Source organism: Pelodiscus sinensis, chromosome 1 (genome assembly GCF_052426305.1).
Source record: "Pelodiscus sinensis isolate ZL-2025 chromosome 1, ASM5242630v1, whole genome shotgun sequence".
In the NCBI taxonomy this organism is placed as follows: domain Eukaryota; kingdom Metazoa; phylum Chordata; order Testudines; family Trionychidae; genus Pelodiscus; species Pelodiscus sinensis.
In genome coordinates this window covers 147,894,818-147,913,254 of record NC_143052.1, presented here as the reverse complement: position 1 = coordinate 147,913,254, position 18,437 = coordinate 147,894,818, and the positions used below count along the sequence as shown (strand labels likewise).

Here is an 18,437-nt window from a genome sequence, read left to right as displayed (position 1 = left end):
ATGACTGCAATTTAACAAATTTAAGTTTCTGCAACTCTATTTTAAAAGAAAACAAAAACAACTAACAGGTGGGAAATCAGGACAGGTCAGGTAGTCCTGTTTTCCCCCCACCCTAGAGATGGGGCAAGAATTGCTGGGAAACTTTGAGTTGTGGATATCCTCTTCAGCACACTTGCCAGAAAAATGTCATTGCTGAATGACAAAACACTGGAGGAAAAGGGTTTTGAAAAAACTGGTAAAAATAATGGTTAGAAAGGTTATTCTAGATGTGTCTTTTTGGTACTTAAGACTTTAAATGGGACGGAAAAACAAAACTTGCAAATAGATGGTCACTTTCCTAAATCTAATAAATGAATGTAGATGCTGTTCTACATCCATCTGGTATTGGGAAGAGGTGGTTGTTGTATAACAAACTGAGAACAACAAGGCACTGTGTTGCAAACACAGTTCTCAAAACCAAACCAAAACAACCCTGTGTGCTAATGCAAAAAGAAGTTCTAACTTCTGGCAAGCTCCTCTCATTGCTCTATGCTTGCCTGATTTCACTTGTGGTCATTTAGAAGCTCTCACTTGTGTATAAAATGCGAAAATAGAAGGAACTCTCAGTTTCACTTTCTGCATAGCAATCACATTATATTTTTCACTAGCTCTACAATAAGGTCTACGATGGCTCAGGGAAGTCAAATGCAAACAAAGGGGAGATGTATAACCAGGTTAAGTATTCAACCCTGATGACTTATGTGTTCTGGCACCAAGACAGGCCATGGCTCCATTACATGCTTCATTCAGTTAAAGTTCCCTCAACACCAAGTCATCCAGGGTGCAGCACTGGAACCATTTTCCACTAAAACTTCATTATTTTAATTTCTTATGCTGATTTTTGTAGCTTTTCCCATGATTTATTTTGAAATAATGAAAGTAAGGCTAATTTTCATAGAGTTTGATGAAATTTAAAAATTACAGAAATATTTCTGTTAAACACATAATATCGGACAATTTAATGGCCTCTGAGTACGTATTACAAATCACTCAGTCGTGGAACCAACATGCAAGAAAGACTAAGATCTGAAACTGAAACCCTTCATTGTTGGGGAAAGTAAGCATGTTTTCAGAACACCTGAGAACCTGAAGTAGTTCAAACCATCTGCTCACAGTCTCCAAAACTGTGGAAGGCTTGGTCCAAAATGATTTTGAACTAGTCACTAGCAGGATTAAGGGAATATATGCATTTTCCAAAAGCTAATCTCTGTACTTCATTCTTTAGTATTTGAAAGCCTTTATATTCATGTTGCTGGGTTTCCTAACTTGCTGTTGAGAAAGTTATTGAATAGATATTTTTGTAGTGATATTCCCTCCCTTGTACAAACCAAACTAAACAAAAAATCTTTTACAAATAATGCAAGAAAAATAACTAATACATATTACTGAGGGTTCCAAATCTAATGACCTTCACTATATTTATGAGATGGGAAACAGGACGGATTTGCACTACTGCATCCAGAGATGATGTATTTGTATCAAAATGCATCACCACTTCTAAAGAATATGTTTATTTATAGGAGATTCTTTGCACGGGTTGATAATTGTGTTATGATGGAATATAAGTGCATTGTAATGGATTATAAATGCATACCCAGCCTGGAAAAATATCTATGGACAAATTACAAAAAACAGAGCCATGGATGATTCAGTGCAGAGCCTAAGTACATTCCTTCCTCCTTCACTATGTAAAGATTTATTGGGCCCTGATTTAACTAAAGGGTTTCGGTTTAGTTTAAAAGCAACCAAACACAGAAATCAAGGCCTGGACCTATACTCTGCAGTGTTATATTTATCCCACACACCATCATTATCCAACTCATACAGCCTCACCTTAGTCCACGGATGTGCCTTAATCTGAGGGAATTTGAATTCAGTGTAGTTTGGATTCATTTCTCTAATTTGTTCCCTTGTAGGCGTTCCCAGGACCTAGAAAGGGAAAAAGAGAAACTGTTTACATATACTTCAAATCCAAAGTGATAAAGGGCCTAATAAAAAAAAAATCACTTGACCACGTGATCAACTTTACAATAAGAAAAGCCATTTTTTGTAACATGCAGTATGGTAGAGAATAGTGATAGAGCATTTGGCAAATCTAACTAAACCCTGCTACTAAGCAGTGCATTGAGACTCGGGGCACAGAGTAGATTATTCTCATTTTGAAAATGTACTTAATTTTATGAAAGACTTTCATTAGCTAAGGCATCTCTCTCAAATTCTTTGATGCTTCAAAGGAGAACCAAGCAGAATTTCACCAGATTAGGAATTGCATGAAAAGAATTATTTGATGAACATCTGTAATTTAGTAAGCTATAGTCTTACACCCAATTAAGGTACTAAACAATAGCACACCCAAATACATTTTACTAGTCATGAGTGAGAGGTTCTCTGATGAACTTAAAGGATCAAACCAGCATTACTGAAAGAAATAGAACAGATTTTATTAGCTGGAGACTGATCTTTTTATATCTAAATTCAGACAAAGGGTTAACTGCACCTTATGTACAGGCATGCAAGTGACATACCTGTAGTTTACACATTTATTCTAGGAATAAAAGAATTTATGTGCATACAATAATCAAAATCAGCGCTATCTATATGTACATTTCCATTAAGAAATATGTAATTATTTATTAAATAATTTGGTAGGTTTTTACAAATCTATGAGTATATTAATAGTTTTTGTTCAATTAACATTAATATCAGAAAAACGTCAAATCCTCTTCAGCAAATTTGAAAGTCCACTGTTTTGTTTGAATTCAGTCACTCTGGGTTCTGCTATTACAGAATACATTGTGGGAGAGGAAGACAAACTCAGGTGCCTCTTCGGACAGTCTCACAGTCATGTTACAACCTTGTGACAAATCTTTTGCCACAGAAATTAATGTAATGTTGACAATTCATAACTAAGATTTAAATTCAAGGATAAGCAGGAACTTAAGTTATGAAAAGCCTCTTGCTAAATATTGTCAGTTCTATTCATGACATTTTGTATTAATTTACCTCAGAAATTGCAAAGAAGCTGGGGGGGGGGGGGAGGGGAGGCATAGGTTACATACACCTTGAGTAAGTAAAGATTGTGGCCAACATGAATGAAAAGTGAAAAATAGATCTTTTCAAATAAATCTAAATTTTTGATTTATTTTCTAATTTTGACTGAATTTAATAGTTTTAGAAGATATGGGACTGACTGCTTTGACAAGTGAAATCCTATACTTAACCATATAAAAGTCACAATACAGGCTTCAGCAGTGCAATCTTGCATTACACCATCTCCTATCAATGGACATCAATCAGAACTAGGGATGTAAAAGATTAGTCGACTAGTCAACTATCCGATAAGCATTTGCTTATCGGATAGTCTTTTGACTAGTCAATATCCTTCCTCCCCCACCCCCCACTTTGCTGCCTCTAGGAGATAGAGGGTTCTTGTACATTTCGAAGGAGGAATGTGTAAGTGCCTATCAACTAGTTGACCACAGGTAGTCAATTAACCACATTTTAACATCCATTATCAGCTCTGGGAAACCAATCTCTAAGGGCAGGGCTGGTTACAGCTTAATGCTTATTTAAAACAGCAACCTGAGAGTGAGCGACTACATTCAGAGCTGGTTGAAAAATTTCTGCCACAGTGCCTTTCCCATTAGAAAACACCAATTCATTGAAAGTGAAATGTTTTGCAGGAACTTACAGATTTCAACTAATCTTTCAAAAGCACACCAAGCAGGTGTCCTCTCAGCTAGCCTGCTTGTTCCTCTCACTGCTCATCTGTAAGGAGCTTTGGAGCCAGGTACCCCACAAGCCTGCCTAGTTGCTAAACAACTGGAAGCCCAGGAGCCTTGACTCCTAAGCTTCTCCACAGCTCAGCTAGCAGGCTGCCTTGCAGTCAGGGTTCCCAGGCCTTTCCAAACCAAGGTACAGTAGGTTCTGTGACAACTGTCAACATTCTGACATTTTATCCTGATTCAAGATCTCTCCCCCTGCTTGCAGTTTAAAAAAACTGCAACAAACAAAAACCTCACATATTTTCATAGAAGTAAAATTCACTGTTCTTCACTACTCTAGTTCAGGAAAAGACAAACAAATAGTCTAGCAGCAACTTAAAGACTAACAAAACATGTAGATGGTATCACAAGCTTTCGTGGGTGCAACCCCCTTCTTCAGTTGTCATCTGAAGAAGTGGGTTACGGCCATGAAAACTCATGATACCATCTACACATTTGTTGTTTAAGTTTTTTCCTGTTACAGGCTAACTTGACTATCCCTCTGATGCTTTAGTTCAGCTGCTCTCAAACTAAGTCGGGACCCGAAAGCAGATCACAATCCCTTTGCTTAACTGGGACACTAGGGATGGCTTAGATTTGCTGGAGACCAAGGCCAAAGCCCAAGCACCACACACAAAGCCCAAGCAAGTATGAACAACTTGGTGCTGTAAACAGATTTGGGGTGCTTTCAGCTCGTGGCAGAGATAGAGCTAAAAAAAAAAGAAAAGAAGGACAGGAGAATAAATAAGAGTGAATTGTTTTAATGTTTTATGCCTACCAAATTACATAATTCAATTCCAAAAATAAGCAACAGCTGTGCCAAGTGTAAATGGTAATTGTTAGAGCACATGTTCAGAATGTGAACACAAATAAATACTGGACAAAGATCTGCTGAATCTCTCTATCATCTTTGTTCTTTTACTTTTTGAGTTCTAGGTATACTGGAATGAAAAATTCATAAATTAGTATATCGGTTTACAATATACAGAGGTAATTGGTTAAACTCTCAAGAGTGCCTAAGTGACTACTCAGGCATTTGAAAATGACAGTTGACAGAAGCAAGTGACTGCAGCTGGAGCTGAATTGAAGAGTGAACCTGAGAATGCAATGGGGCTGGATGTAGCTTACAAACAAGGGAGAGTCGAAAGGCAGAAGAAAATGGGCCAAGACACCACTGTCCTTTTGGGTATCCTGATCATTCCTATCTGAATAATCAGGAGGATCATCCATGGAAGGAAATACTCACTGACAAAGTAGATGCTTTTGTGGTTCTCAAGACAGAAAGAGCAGTGGACAGATCAGACGTCAGAGTTAGGGATGTAAGGGTGTCGTTGAATAACCGATAAGCAAAAGCTTATTGGCTAATGCTATTAACTATTCATATTTAAATGCAGAGCTGCAGTGGGGGACCTATCCTCGCTGCAGCTCTGTATTTAAAATGTAGTAGGAGCCAGGCAGGCAGGCAGCCTGGCTTCCGCTGCCTTTTAAATGCAGAGCTGCAGTTGAGTTTGGTCCTGGATTCAGCACAAGCCGGGCTACCTGCCCGCCCAGCTCCTACTGCCTTTTAAATTGCACCACCACAGCAGAGTTTGGCTGTGGACCCAGTGAGAGCTGGCACTTAACTGGGCTGCCTTTCCTTATCAATTAGTTGAGTAGTCAATAAATATTTTATCAACTACTCAAGTAAATTAACCACTTTTTAACATCCCTAGTCATCTTTACAGAAGACTTCCCTCTTGACAACTGATCCACAGAAGGATCCAAACCAGGCCATTATTACAGGACTCATGAAGGAAAAGTAACTTACGCATGGAAATACCTCAGGGGGGGTTGTGGAACCCAGGACTCCTCACTCACTCTATATACAAACACTGGAAGTCTAACTAATGAGATGGCTTAACTAGAGTGCCTCTTACTGAATGAAGATATTGATATAATAGGCATCTGTGAAACTTAATGGAATTAGGATAATCAATAGGACACAGTAATACCAAGGTACAAAATATATTAGGACAAAACAGGTCATGCTGGTGGAGGAGTGGCACTAGCTGTGGGGGGGAGTGGGGAGCATAGAATCAAATTAAGTAAAAATCGTAAATTAACCAAATAGTTACATAGAACCTTTATGGATAGTAATTCCATGTTCTAATAAATATGAATATAGCAGTAGGGATATATTACTGACCACCTGACCAGGATAGTGATATTAACTGTGAAATGCTAAGAGAGATCAGAGAGGCTATAAAAATAAAGTCAATAATAATGGGGGATTTCAACTACCCCATGTTGACTGGGTACACATCCATTCAGGACGGGAAGCAGAGAAAGTTTCTTGATGAGTGTCTTAAGTCATTGCTCTTGGGGCAGCTGGTTCTGGAACCCATAAGAGGAGAGGCAATTCTAGATTTAGTCCTAAATGGATCTGGTCCAATAGATGAATATAGCTGGACCACTTAGTAATAGTGACCATAATATAATGAAATTTAACATCCCAGTGGTGGGGAAAACACCTCAGGAACCCAACATTGTCTCATGTAATTTTAGAAAGCGGAACTACACAAAACACAGGAGATTAAAACAGAAATTAAAAGGTACAGTGCCAAAGTAAAATCCCTGCAAACTGTATGGAAACTTAACATTACCATAAGATAGGCTCAACTTAAATGTATACCCCCAAATTAAAAAACACAGTGCCACCATGACTTAAACAAGTAAAAAAACCAGAAACAGCTAAAAAAGCATTGTTTAAAAAGAGGAAGTTAAATTCTAGTGAGGAAAATAGGAGGATAAAGTCAGTCAAATAAAGTGTAAAAATATAATCAGGAAGGCCAAAAAGGAATCTGAGTAACAGCTAGCCAGAAACTCAAAAAAACAGAAATTTTTAAAGTATATTGCTAAACAACCACTCGACAATAGAGATGTTAAAGGAGCACTCAAGGACAATAAGGTCATTTGTGGAGAATTGAAATGAATTCTTTGCTTCAGTTTTCACTGCTAAGGATGTGAGGGAGATTTTAAGTGACAAAACTGAGGAACTGTCCCAGACTGAGTTCTCAGAGGAGGTTTTGGAACAAACTGGTGAACTGAACAGTAATAAGTCACTAGGATCAGATGGCATACACCCAAGAGTTCTGAAAACTCAAATGTGAAATTGTGGAACCACTAACTGTGATTTATAACCTCTCTCCTTTAAATCATCGACACCACCAAAAGACTGGAGGACAGCTAATATGACCTCAATTTTTAAAAAGGGCTCTAGAGGTGATCCTAGCATTTGCAGGCCAGTAAGTCTAATTTCAGTACTTGGCAAATTGTTTGAAACTATAGTAAAGAACAATTGTCAGACACAAAGGGTATGTCTAGATTACATGGCTCCGTCGACAGAGCCATGTAAAATAGTTTACTCGGCACAGTCAAAGAAGCAGGGATTTAAATAATCCCCACTTCATTAAAATAAAAATGGCCATCGCGCTGTGCTGACGATCAGCTGATCTGGCACAGTGCAGCAGTCTAGACGCGGTGCAGTCGACAAGGGAAGCCTTTGTCGACCGCTCCGGTAAATGAGCCTGTCGACAGCTCCGGTGAAACGAGGTTTACCGGAGCAGTCGACAAAGGCTTCCCTTGTCGACCACACTGTGTCTAGACTGCTGCGCTGTGCCGGATCAGCTGATCGTCAGCACAGCGCGGTGGCCATTTTTATTTTAATGAAGCAGGGATTATTTAAATCCCCGCTTCTTTGACTATGCTGAGTAAACTATTTTTCATGGCTCCGTCAACAGAGCCATGTAGTCTAGACGTAGCCATAGATTAACATCATCTGTTGGGGGAGAAAGTCAACATGGTTTTTGTAAAGGGAAATCATGCCTCACTAATCTACTAGAATTCTTTGAGGGGGTCAGCAAGCATGTGGACAAGAGGGATCCAGTGGATATAGTATATTTCGATTTCCAGAAAGCCACACAAAAGAAGCTGTCATGGGATACAAGGGAAGGTCTTCTCATGGATTGATAACTGGTTAAAAGATAGGAAACACAGCATAGGAATAAATGGTCAGTTTTCATAATGGGGAGAAGAAACTAGTGGCGCCCCACAGGGATCTGTACTGGGACCTATTCTATTCAACATTCATAAATGATCTGGAGAAAGGGGTAAACAATGAAGTGGCAAAATTTGCAGATGATACTAAACTGCACGAGACAGTTAAGACCAAAGCAAAAAGTGTTAAGTCTAAAGCAGTGTTTCCTGATTCTATTTGGCCACGGAACCCTTTTCAGCTTAAAATAATTTCAAGGAACCCCTGGGGTTCCCACAGTAAAATTTGGCAAGCAAAAAAAAAAAAAAAAAAAAAAAAAACAGAATTGGTCGAGCAAAAAAACCCTGCAAAATACTCTGTCTCTTTAAGAGGGGGCAGGGCAATGCCACATTCTCGCGGAACCCTTACTCTTGCTTTGTGGAACTCTGGGGTTCCACAGAGCACCAATTGGGAAACACTGGTCTAAAGTGAAGAGCTTCAAAAGGCGCTCACAAAACTAGGTGACAGGGCAACAAAATGGCAGATGAATTTTAAGGAAGAAAAATTCAAAGTAATGCATATTGGAAAACATAAGCCCAACTAACGACAGGACAAAGTTAGCGGTTTATCACTCAAGAGAGAGATCTTGGATTCAGTATGCATAGTTCTCCGAAAACATCCACTCAATGTACAGTGGCAGTCAGAAAAATAAACAAGGTTAGAAATCATTTAAAAAAATGGAGAATAAGACAGAGAATATCTTATTGCCTCTATAGAAATCCATGGCACTCCCACATCTTGATTACTGAGGCAATATATCTGCACACAACTCAAAAAAGATATCTTGGTATTTAAAAAAAGTTCAGAAAAGGGAACAAAAATGCCTAGGGGTATGGAACAGCTGTCATATAAGGAAAGATTAAAAAGACTGGGACTTTCCATCGTAGAAAAGAGGAGACTAAGGGGGGATACAATAGAGGCCTATACAATCATGACTGGTGTGGAAATAGTCAATAAAGAAGAGTTATTTACATGTTCCCATAGCACAAGAACTAGGGGTCACCACATGAAATTAATAGGCTGCAGGTTTAAATCAAACAAAAGTAAGTTTTTCTTCACTCAATGCACAACCTGTGGAACTCCTTGCCTGAGGATGCTGGGAAGACGAGGACTTTAACAGCACTAAAAAAAAAATCCTACATAAATTCATGGAGGTTAGATCCCTCAGTGGCTATTAGCCAGGATGGGTAGGATCTCTAGCCTTTGTCAGTCAGAAGCTCAGAATGGGTGACAGGAGATGAATCACTTGATTACCTACTCTCATTGCTCATGGGGTGCCTCTCTGGCACTGGCCACTGTTAAGACAGGATACTGGGCTAGCGCCACCCCTGTTCTATGCCAACAAGAAAGGGGGTTCTTTTCTGTTGGTATAATTATTCCTCCTCTATAATAGGTGCAAGTGATTTGTATGGGAGCACTACATATGGGGGAGTATTTCCTGCAGACATAGCACTGGTGTGGGTATCACTTAAGTGACTATAACTTGTGTCGCTCAGTGGAGTTGTTTTTTCAAACTCCCGAGTGACGTAATTATATCAACATAAATGGGTGGTGTAAATTTGCCCTAGAAGTGCACATGGTCATAAAGCATTTATACTAACAAATATTCACAAGAAAAAAAAAAGCCTAATACTCTCATACCAGTTTGTTGAAAGGCATAATCAATTAATTAGTGGTTTATAAACAACTACAGAAAAAAAGTGCCACAGATGTGTCAAGTACTTATTAAAAGATTTTAGGCTGGAGGACTCTCAACCTACAACTTGGACACCGTCCCACAGAATTCATGAAAAAAAAGCCAACCAGAAACATGAATTTCTTTTGTTAATAGAAACAAATGCAAACTTGCTCTAATAAGACACTCCATCACTATGGTTGATGTGCAGACAATTGTTCGTCTTTTTATGTTGCCAGCAATTACTGAACATGAGGAAACTACAGAGGAAGAACTGAACTTTTTGAGAGAGAGGGTTGCACAATGGCAAGAAAGAAATGCCAAAACACTTCCTCTATGAACGGAAAGAGAGGATTAACTTTAAGCCATGTCAGATGCTAGCAGGTGTTCTGTAGCACAGGCAGCCCATCTCCACAGCATACTTTCACTCCTTTTGGATGCAATCCTGCATGACAAAATATTCTGCCCCCACAATCTCTTCTTTGGTAGAAGCAGCTTTTCTTTGCCACTTACTATAAATGAATTGATGTATATTCATCTTTTCAAAAACTGAGCCCAAAATAGTACCTTGATATTTGAGTTCAAGCCACATATTATATTTGCAAACCATTTTTAGCACTCAGCTCTGTAAAAGTGTCTCAGACTATAAAAATTACACACTGTTAGATTCCTGACACTTTACAGCTTTCATGTTTTTTCCTTCATGGACACCAGACAAAATTTATTCTTCCTATTCTAGTCCGAGAGGTATTGGAAAAGAGGGGACAGTTATGATTACTTTTTCTAAAATAGGCATAATCCTGCTGTTAAGTGTCAGGAGTCATTATCCAGGCTGGGAACAGAAGAAAGTTTGCTGGCTTAGTCTCACTGTACATGGACAAACTATAGAGAAGCTCTTTTCATACTTTTTTTTTCAGTCTGCACTGTGCCATTTAGAATGGATTTTTGGTAATGCTAGAATGGGAAAAACCGCTTTGCCCAACATACTGCCTGTCTGCATTTGGGGTGAATTGATTAGGTCATAATCACTATAATATTTTTCTGGAGATGAGGATCAGCTTTTCTTTGGAAGATTTCTTATTGGTGATGTGAGAACTGCAGCAACATACTTTCCTGAGAGGATGAATTGCTCCTTTAAAAACAAAATTGTTTTTGTTTTACACACAATGATTCTCACAGGAAGACAGAAGTGTTATTTGTCCTATAGTAACCATGAAACTTTGAGATGTTGCAGTCAATATGGATCCACCAGTAGATGTACACACATCTCAGTCAATACATATTAGTTTGTTTTGAACAGTTGTGTCCATCAGCACAGCACATGCCCTAGGGATGTAAGCAACTAGTCGATTATCCGTTAATCAAATGCTTATTGCATAGTCAACTAGCGCTTATTGCATAGTCAACTTCTATCAGAGACAGGCAGCAAGAGGAGGGAAGCAGGATCCAGTGCTGGGGGGAGCCAGCTTAAAAGCCGGTTGCCCCCAGTACCATATCCATGGGGAGAAGGGGCAGGGACACAGCAGGAAACCAGTGGCGATTCCAACTTTGAAATACAGCAAGACCAAGTGCCATGCGGAGCCTGGGTAGAAGCTGACAAACAGCTCCCCCATTGGCCCTGCGCTCCCTACTTTTGAAATGTACAAGCTCGTGGGAAGGGCTCTTGTACATTTCAAAAGCAAAGCACCACAGGTGGTGTGAGGCCAGCAGGGGACTGAAAGTCCCCTGCTGGCCCCACATTCCTGGCAGCATTTTCCTTTTGAAATGTACAAGAGCCATTCTTGGGCTCTTGTACATTTTAAAAGCTGGGAGCGCAGGGCCATCGGGGGATTGCTTGAGTCCCTGCTGGCCATGCTTTCCGTGGCGCTTCTACCTTTGAAATGTAGCAAAAGCTGGCAGGGCTCATGCTACATTTCAAAGGCAGAGGTGCCCTTATCAACTAATGGAATAATTGATGCAAATTACATCAACTATTCGATTAGTTGATTAATCTAAATTTTATATCCTTAATATGTCCTGGAGCTACTTTTACACCTAGGTGAGAACATAAATGGCAGAGAGGCCACAAAACTCATTCAGTTCACTTGCCATAGTAGCCAAGGACTCCAAAAGCAAGGATGGATGTAAGGTAGATAGTGGGAACCACACTGAGCGAAACAACTCAAAAAGCTACTAGTCTCAGAGAGGTAGCCATGTTAGTTTGCGTCTACAAAACCAACAAGGAGTCCTGTGGCACCTTAGAAACTAACAAATGTTTTAGGGCACAAGCTTTAATGATTAAAAACCACTGTATCAGATGAATTGGAGTGGAAGTTACAAGTTACAGAAGCAGGGATGGAGATATATCTAGATCTAGATATAAAAAAAGAAGGAAGTTATGTATCAAGTGTAGGACCAATGAGGCCAATTCAGTCAGGGTGGATATGGTCAAGCACAGCAGAGGATGAGGTGGTGTGAATACCAGGAGAGGGGAAATTGCCTTTGCAGGGAGATAACCAATCTAAATCCTTAATCAGTCCTAATCGAATTGTATTGAACTTGCAAATAAATTGTAGTTTTGCAGTTTCTTTGTAATCTGGTTTGGAAGATTTTTTTGGTAGAAGGATGGCTAATTTTAAATACGTTACTGAATGTCCAGGGAAATTAAAGTGTTCTCCTACGGGTTTATGTATGTTACCACTTCGGAGGTCTGATTTGTGTCTATTTTTCCTTTGGCACAGAAACTGTCTGGTTTGGCCAATATACATGGCAGAGGGGCATTGCTAGCACATGATGGCATTAGTGGATGTGCAGGTGAATGAGCCACTGATGGAGTGGCTTATATAGTTGGGCCCTGAGATGTTACTTGCATAAATATGTAGAGTTAGCAACAGGGTTTGTTGCAGGGATAGGTTCCTGGATAAGTTTATCTATGGTGTGGTGCTACTGCTTTCCACACCAAGAGTTTGCTGTGCATCTGATGACAGAGTGTAATGGACTCATCTAGGTCAAAATCTTACGGGCCACAGGTGAGGTCTGGCAAACAGTATCATATGCATGCATATCAATATATCATCTAATACCACAAGCCAAGTTTGTTTTTTTTCCTGGCACAGCGGTGACAGCAGTGACAAGAAATTGCCCCGACAGCTTTGTGCTCTCTCTCTCTCTCTCGCTTGTGCTATCTCTCTCCCGTTTACCATAGCTCCTATCTTCTCAGGTGGTATATGAGGTGATATTTTCATAGCTAAAGACAAGAAAACAAAGCCTGTGTATATTTAGGTTCACTGCTGCCGCTTGCTGATACCTGCTTCGAACAGTCTATCTTACATGTAACAGAAGATGTGGATGCTCTGTTCTCAAAGGTGTGCCATTACCACTGCTAGCCATTCTGTGAAGACTCTTGGTTCGAGTGGAGTAACTTCCTTTCCTCTGTAAATACTTTTGGCAAAATAAAATTCCCCTCCCCCTTCCCAAAATCAAACCAAGCCTCCCAAACATATTTTGGGAATACTGAAACAGTTGATTTTAAAAAAAAAATCAAAACAAACTCTTCTTAAGTGAAAAGTTGTTTGATTCAATGTTTCATTTAGAAAATGTATCTACAGTATTTGATATTCAAAACATTTCATTTTGACATGAACATTGTTTTAAAAATGTTTTGCTTTGGCCATAACCAGAACTTTCAGTTCTGGATCTAAATGAAAAAAATGTTTTTGCTTTGGCAATAGAACCCATCCCCAAAATCAACTATTCACTCATCTCTATTTCTGGTTCCATTTAAATGGCAGTGCCAATATTGGTAATGACTTAGCTATTCTCCCAGCCCAGTGCAAGTACCCCAGATTTGTAGTAAAGCCATGTGGAAATATGGATCCTGCAAGACAAGAGACATGAACCAGTCTTGAACATGCAGAGTAGCTATGAATGAAGATGTCCAAACATCCACATGTCTGACAGCAAACCAAGCTAGTGGAAAGGGGAAGGAGGCTCCTGAAATATCTGCCAAAGCTGCTGCCACTGTGACAGTGCAGGGTGAAGGACTGAGGACCACAATGAAAGCCATATCTTCTAGAATTGATTTTTCTTTTCCTTAACAGGCATTCAGACTTTCTATTGAGTTTGGTAATCGCATAATTTTGGTAAAGAGAGGGTGTATAGATCCCCAAGGAACTTAAAATGGACAGTGAAACTTTCAGTGAATGATGCACTTCATGGGCTCAGCTGCTGAAGAACTCCATCCCTACCAAAGTGCAAATCCACAATGGTGCTTTGTACCTCTTTCTGGATTCTTGATGCTAGCAGCCATAAAAGCTGCTCCTGAAGAAAGCAGTGGTCACTGTCCGCTGACCAAACAATTATTTTATGTGTCTATGGTTACTTCCAGAATTTGACCCTCCTATAATGTTTTTTCCTATTTTCCTGTAGAATTTTGGATATGAAAGGGATGACTATCATCCCACGTAGCAAAGTTCTATGTTGCAAATAGGGTCTAGTAAAATTCATAATGCAGAGCCGCACGGAGGTAAAAGAACATGCCCTGTGCCTAAAGATGTCTAGTTTCTTAGTTTTTCCTTTGAGATGCCTTTTGTGGATCTTGGCTTCTTTTATAGGCACTCAGTACCTCTTCCACAAATTTAGCTGTGGAGGAAAGCGAAGTCAGAGTTTGCCACAGGCCCTTTGCTGGTTCAAATAAACCCTCATTGATCAAGAAAGAGATCATGGACAGACTTGCAGGGCTCATTTGAACCAAATAGCTTGTGAGATTACTTTCCAATGGGCTCAGAGGATAGCTATGTGGAAATGCGGATTACTGTAGTTTTAATGTCCAGATCTCAACAATTTGGGACAGAAGTCTCTGGAAGTCTTACAGTCATCAACTACTAGTACCAATGTTCCCTCCAATTTTTCCCACCCATATGCAGAATGTATTGTATGATGTGCACCAATATAGAGGCCATGTGTGCCCATCATCTTCATACTGATGCACATAAAGTTCATGTGACAGGGGTGGGCCAAGGGTTTTGGAGTTTGGGAGGAGGCTCATGGCTGAGGTGCAGGATGGGGACGTAGGCTCTTGGGGATCAGGCTGCTCTGGAGACAGAGGGTTCCCTCTCCCCACCATGGAATACTGGGTAGAGGTGCTGACTACTTAGGTGCTCTGGAGCTCCCTCGCTGCTCCTCTTCCCCCAGTGCCTCTCATGCACTGGTGACCTCGCTGACCAACTCCTCCCCTGCCCACCTCAAATGGTTGATTTGAGGCATTCAGGAAGCTCACAGTGAAAGATGCTCTGGGGATGGGAGAGGAGGCATGGAAGAAGTGGGGTAGGGGCTTGGTGGAATGTTCCAGGGCTGGGACATAGGTACCTCTGCCACAGCAGGTCCAGGCCGGGGCAGGGGTGTCTCTCCCCCACCACAGCAGGTCCAGGGCTGGGGGAAGGAATTTGTCCGCACTGCAGCCCTAAGTGCCTGCGCAGCACTTAACAGGTTGCTGAACAGCCACACAGCTCAGAAGGCACTTAGGTGCGAATGCCATTTCCTCCTCTAGCAATGACGATTTCTTAGACAGGAACTGAAGATGCTGCTAACGCCTCGTTATCTATTTCTGGATATCAACATCCAGCACTGGCAGGGATGTATTGCTTTGAAAATTTTGTGTTTTTCACACTACATGTGCCTTCTGAATGAAGTCTGGAAAAAAGCTGTTTTTGGACTAAAGTTACAAATATCAAACAACAGAGGGAATACGGTCTTGCGATCAGAGTGAAGCTGGAGTCAGTTCTGTCACTGATTCAGTTTAACTATTTGTCTCAGTCTCCCAACCTGTCTATGGCAGGGGAGCGCACTCCAAGAATTTAGTAAGTGGTCGAGGGCCACACCCTTCCATGATATTAACAGAGAAGGTGTGGGGTCTAGGATGGAGGTTGGGTTCAAAAGGGAGCTGGGGGTAAAGGACTAGGGGGTGCAGGAGATGGTGTGGGATCAGGGGGGAGTTTGGATGAAGGAGGTAGTGACCTGGAGTACAGAAGGAGGTGCAGGATCCAAGAGGGAGTATGGATGCAGAAGAGTTTTCCGGCTCAGGGGAGGGAATCAGGAGGGAGTGCAGGATCAGACGTTCTGCCCTGGAGCATCGGTTGGGGAGGGAAAGGGGGAGAGAAGAGGAGAGGAGGAGGAGGAGTAGAGCAGGGATTGGGGTGCAGGGTCTGGGAAAGGGTAGATGTACAAGAGGAGCAGGGTTGGGAGAGGAAGAGGCTAGGATGGCAGATGCAGGCTTTGGCCAGGAGGCATTTATATCAGCAGCTCCTGGCTAGCAGCCCAGCAGCTTCCTTAGCCAGACTCCCTGCCTTCCATGTGCCTGCAGGCCACTCCAAGCAGCCAGCAGGGGCCATGTGTGGCTCTGAAAGCTGCAATCTGGAGGGGGAGAGGTAGTTTGCACACTGCCTGTCCTGAAAACAGGCAGCTCCCATTGTTCAGAAAATGGCCAATGTGAGCTGCGAGATTGTGTTGGGGATGGAAGCAGCATGTGAAGCCTCATCCTCCTGGGCTCCCAGTGGTCCGAGAGTTGCCCTGAGCAGCATCTGGGGGCAGGACATGCAGGGAACATGGTTGAGGCTCAATTGGGTAGATTTGGCCTGCCAAACTGCCAGCACACACTGCATTTTGACTGCCTACGAAAACAGTAAAACTTATCTCTCTCACGTGCATACAACAGAGGGGTATGGGCACTAGTCTCAGAATCCACTATTACTGGTTTTTCTGGGTTGGGCCACAAGCATATATGCTGCCTAAAATGTCCATTTGCTTCTAGAGGTGATTATCTGAAGATGATCTGGTTCAGGTACATTTTGCATGCTGCCCCTTAAGCTTTAAACCAGGAGTGGGGAACCTCAGGCCCCCTTGTCTGGATCTGATCCCCGAGGTTCAGGGCTCCCCACCAGCATTAGGGAGCCAATGCTGGCGCTCCAGCCCCCCTGCTGCCACACTATATGGCTGGAGCACACAATCTAAAAGCCTGGGCCCCCCTGTAGGTTCTTGTGTACAAGAGGAATGTGGGGAGTGCTTTTCTCCATCTCAGTCAGGGGGCCTTTTTTTGGTTTCTCACTTGTGCGGCCCCCGACTGATTTTTCTGTGGATCAGTGGCCCCCGTACCAAATGTTCTTTACCCCTGGTTTACACAATCCTCACCTGCAGACCTTTGAGCATCCGTGGGGCTCATACTAGCTTGCCAACTCAGGAACCGGTTAGACCAGTGATCACCAACCAGTAGATCGGGATCTACTGATAGATCTTGGAGCCTCTGACAGGTGATCCTGGCTGGTTTGGCCAAGAGGCTATCAAGTGCTGGCACTTCAGCTGCCCTTCCCCCTTACCGCCGCACATCTCCTGCCTTTGCCTTTGAGCTGTCTCACACCACCCACGGGAGTCTCCTGCTTGCTGTGAAGAGCAGGGGAAGGAGAGGAGGGGTTGCTGATGTCAAGGTGCCCCCTTCCACTCTGTATTCTATCTCTACAGAACAGAATGAGGGGCACAACAGGACTTGGGAGGGAGTTTGCTGGCTGCCTTTGGGAGCAGTGCAGGGCCAGGGCAGGGGTGAGCCGGCCTTAGCCCCACTAAACCACAATCCAGGAGCCACCTGAGGTAAGTAGTGCCTAGTCAGAGCCCACATCCTGCAGCCCTACCCCAGTCATGACCCCCCTCCTGCAGCTCAAGTCCCTGCTCTATCCCCGAGCACCCCTGCATCCAAACACCCTCCCAGAGCCTGCACCTAGAACCCCCTCTGGCATCCCAACTTCCTGCTGCACGCTCAGCTCAGAGCCCCTCACACTCCAGATCCCTTAATCCAAGACCAAAGCCTGCACCCCAACCTGCTGCCCCTCCTGGTGAAAGTGAGGAAAGATGGGGGAGGGAAGGAGGGAGGATGGAGCGAGCAGGGGGTGAGGCCTCAGAGAAGGGGCACAAAGGAGGCAGGGCAAGGGTATTTGGGTTTGAGGTAGATCTTGGATTGTGCTTAAATTTAAAAAGCGATCCCATGCTTAAAAAGGTTGGAGATCACTGTGTTAGACTGATCCCTTCTGTTCTTTGCAAGGGAATTACCATGATGAATTAGACTGGTAGCACATCCAATCAAATACCTTGTTCATGATGCTGGAGCCATTAAGAAATGCTTCAGAAAAGGATACCAAAAAATCCTATAATGGACCATGATGGAAAAATTAAACCAGAGGAAAACTTCTCTTTAGTGGTTGGCTTATACCTGATCCATGAGTGTTCATCTCTCTTCAGTTTTAGTTGAATGTATGTATATTTTTAATATAAGTGTGGATTTTCTAGTATGAACATTAGTTACAGTAATGATGAGAGGTGAAGCAAATGCTTTCTTTTAAATATATAGTGCTCACACATTTTCCTCAAAAGCATAAACAAATGGATGACTCCTCCCCTGTAAAGTAATTAGGGAATCTACATATCTGGCTGAAACTGTGGGTACTTCTCTCACTTGTTCCCCCCACTACTTTTGTGAATTCTACACTTAATTTCACCATTTTCTTCTCGCTCCAACTGAAACTAAATCTTCTTTCCCCATCTCATCTCCTGCCCTTCCCTACAATCCTTCAAATAGCACCATATTAGTAGTAACTTCTCCAGTTCTCTGTTAGCTATGTTATCTGTTCAGCAACAACTCTTTCTGTATTGTCAGCACATCATACTCATTTCAGTCTTCCGGGCTCAAATTCTGCCATATGTTTCAGACTCAGCTGGTCTTAAGGCCTTGATTACAAGGCATTTATTTCACATGCCTTTATTCAAACAGTTTCTATAGTGGCAAGAGACCTTAGAACATCTTAATTTCTATGCACCAACTCACTTAAAAATCAAACTAGATTAACCGATAAGCCTAGGTTTAGTG

The 18,437-nt window shown here is 41.9% G+C and overlaps 1 protein-coding gene across 4 annotated transcripts in view; it reads right to left on the bottom strand.

Annotated features, from left to right (window-relative positions):
* The window catches only part of GSK3B (glycogen synthase kinase 3 beta), a 227,808-nt gene that overhangs the window by 46,059 nt on the left and 163,312 nt on the right, over window positions 1-18,437 (bottom strand). For all 4 annotated transcript variants that reach the window (XM_075905473.2, XM_075905448.2, XM_075905459.2 and 1 more), the window contains exon 8: window positions 1,873-1,968. In XM_075905473.2, coding sequence (XP_075761588.1) covers window positions 1,873-1,968 — 96 coding nt within the window. The remainder of the gene's footprint in view (window positions 1-1,872; window positions 1,969-18,437) is intronic.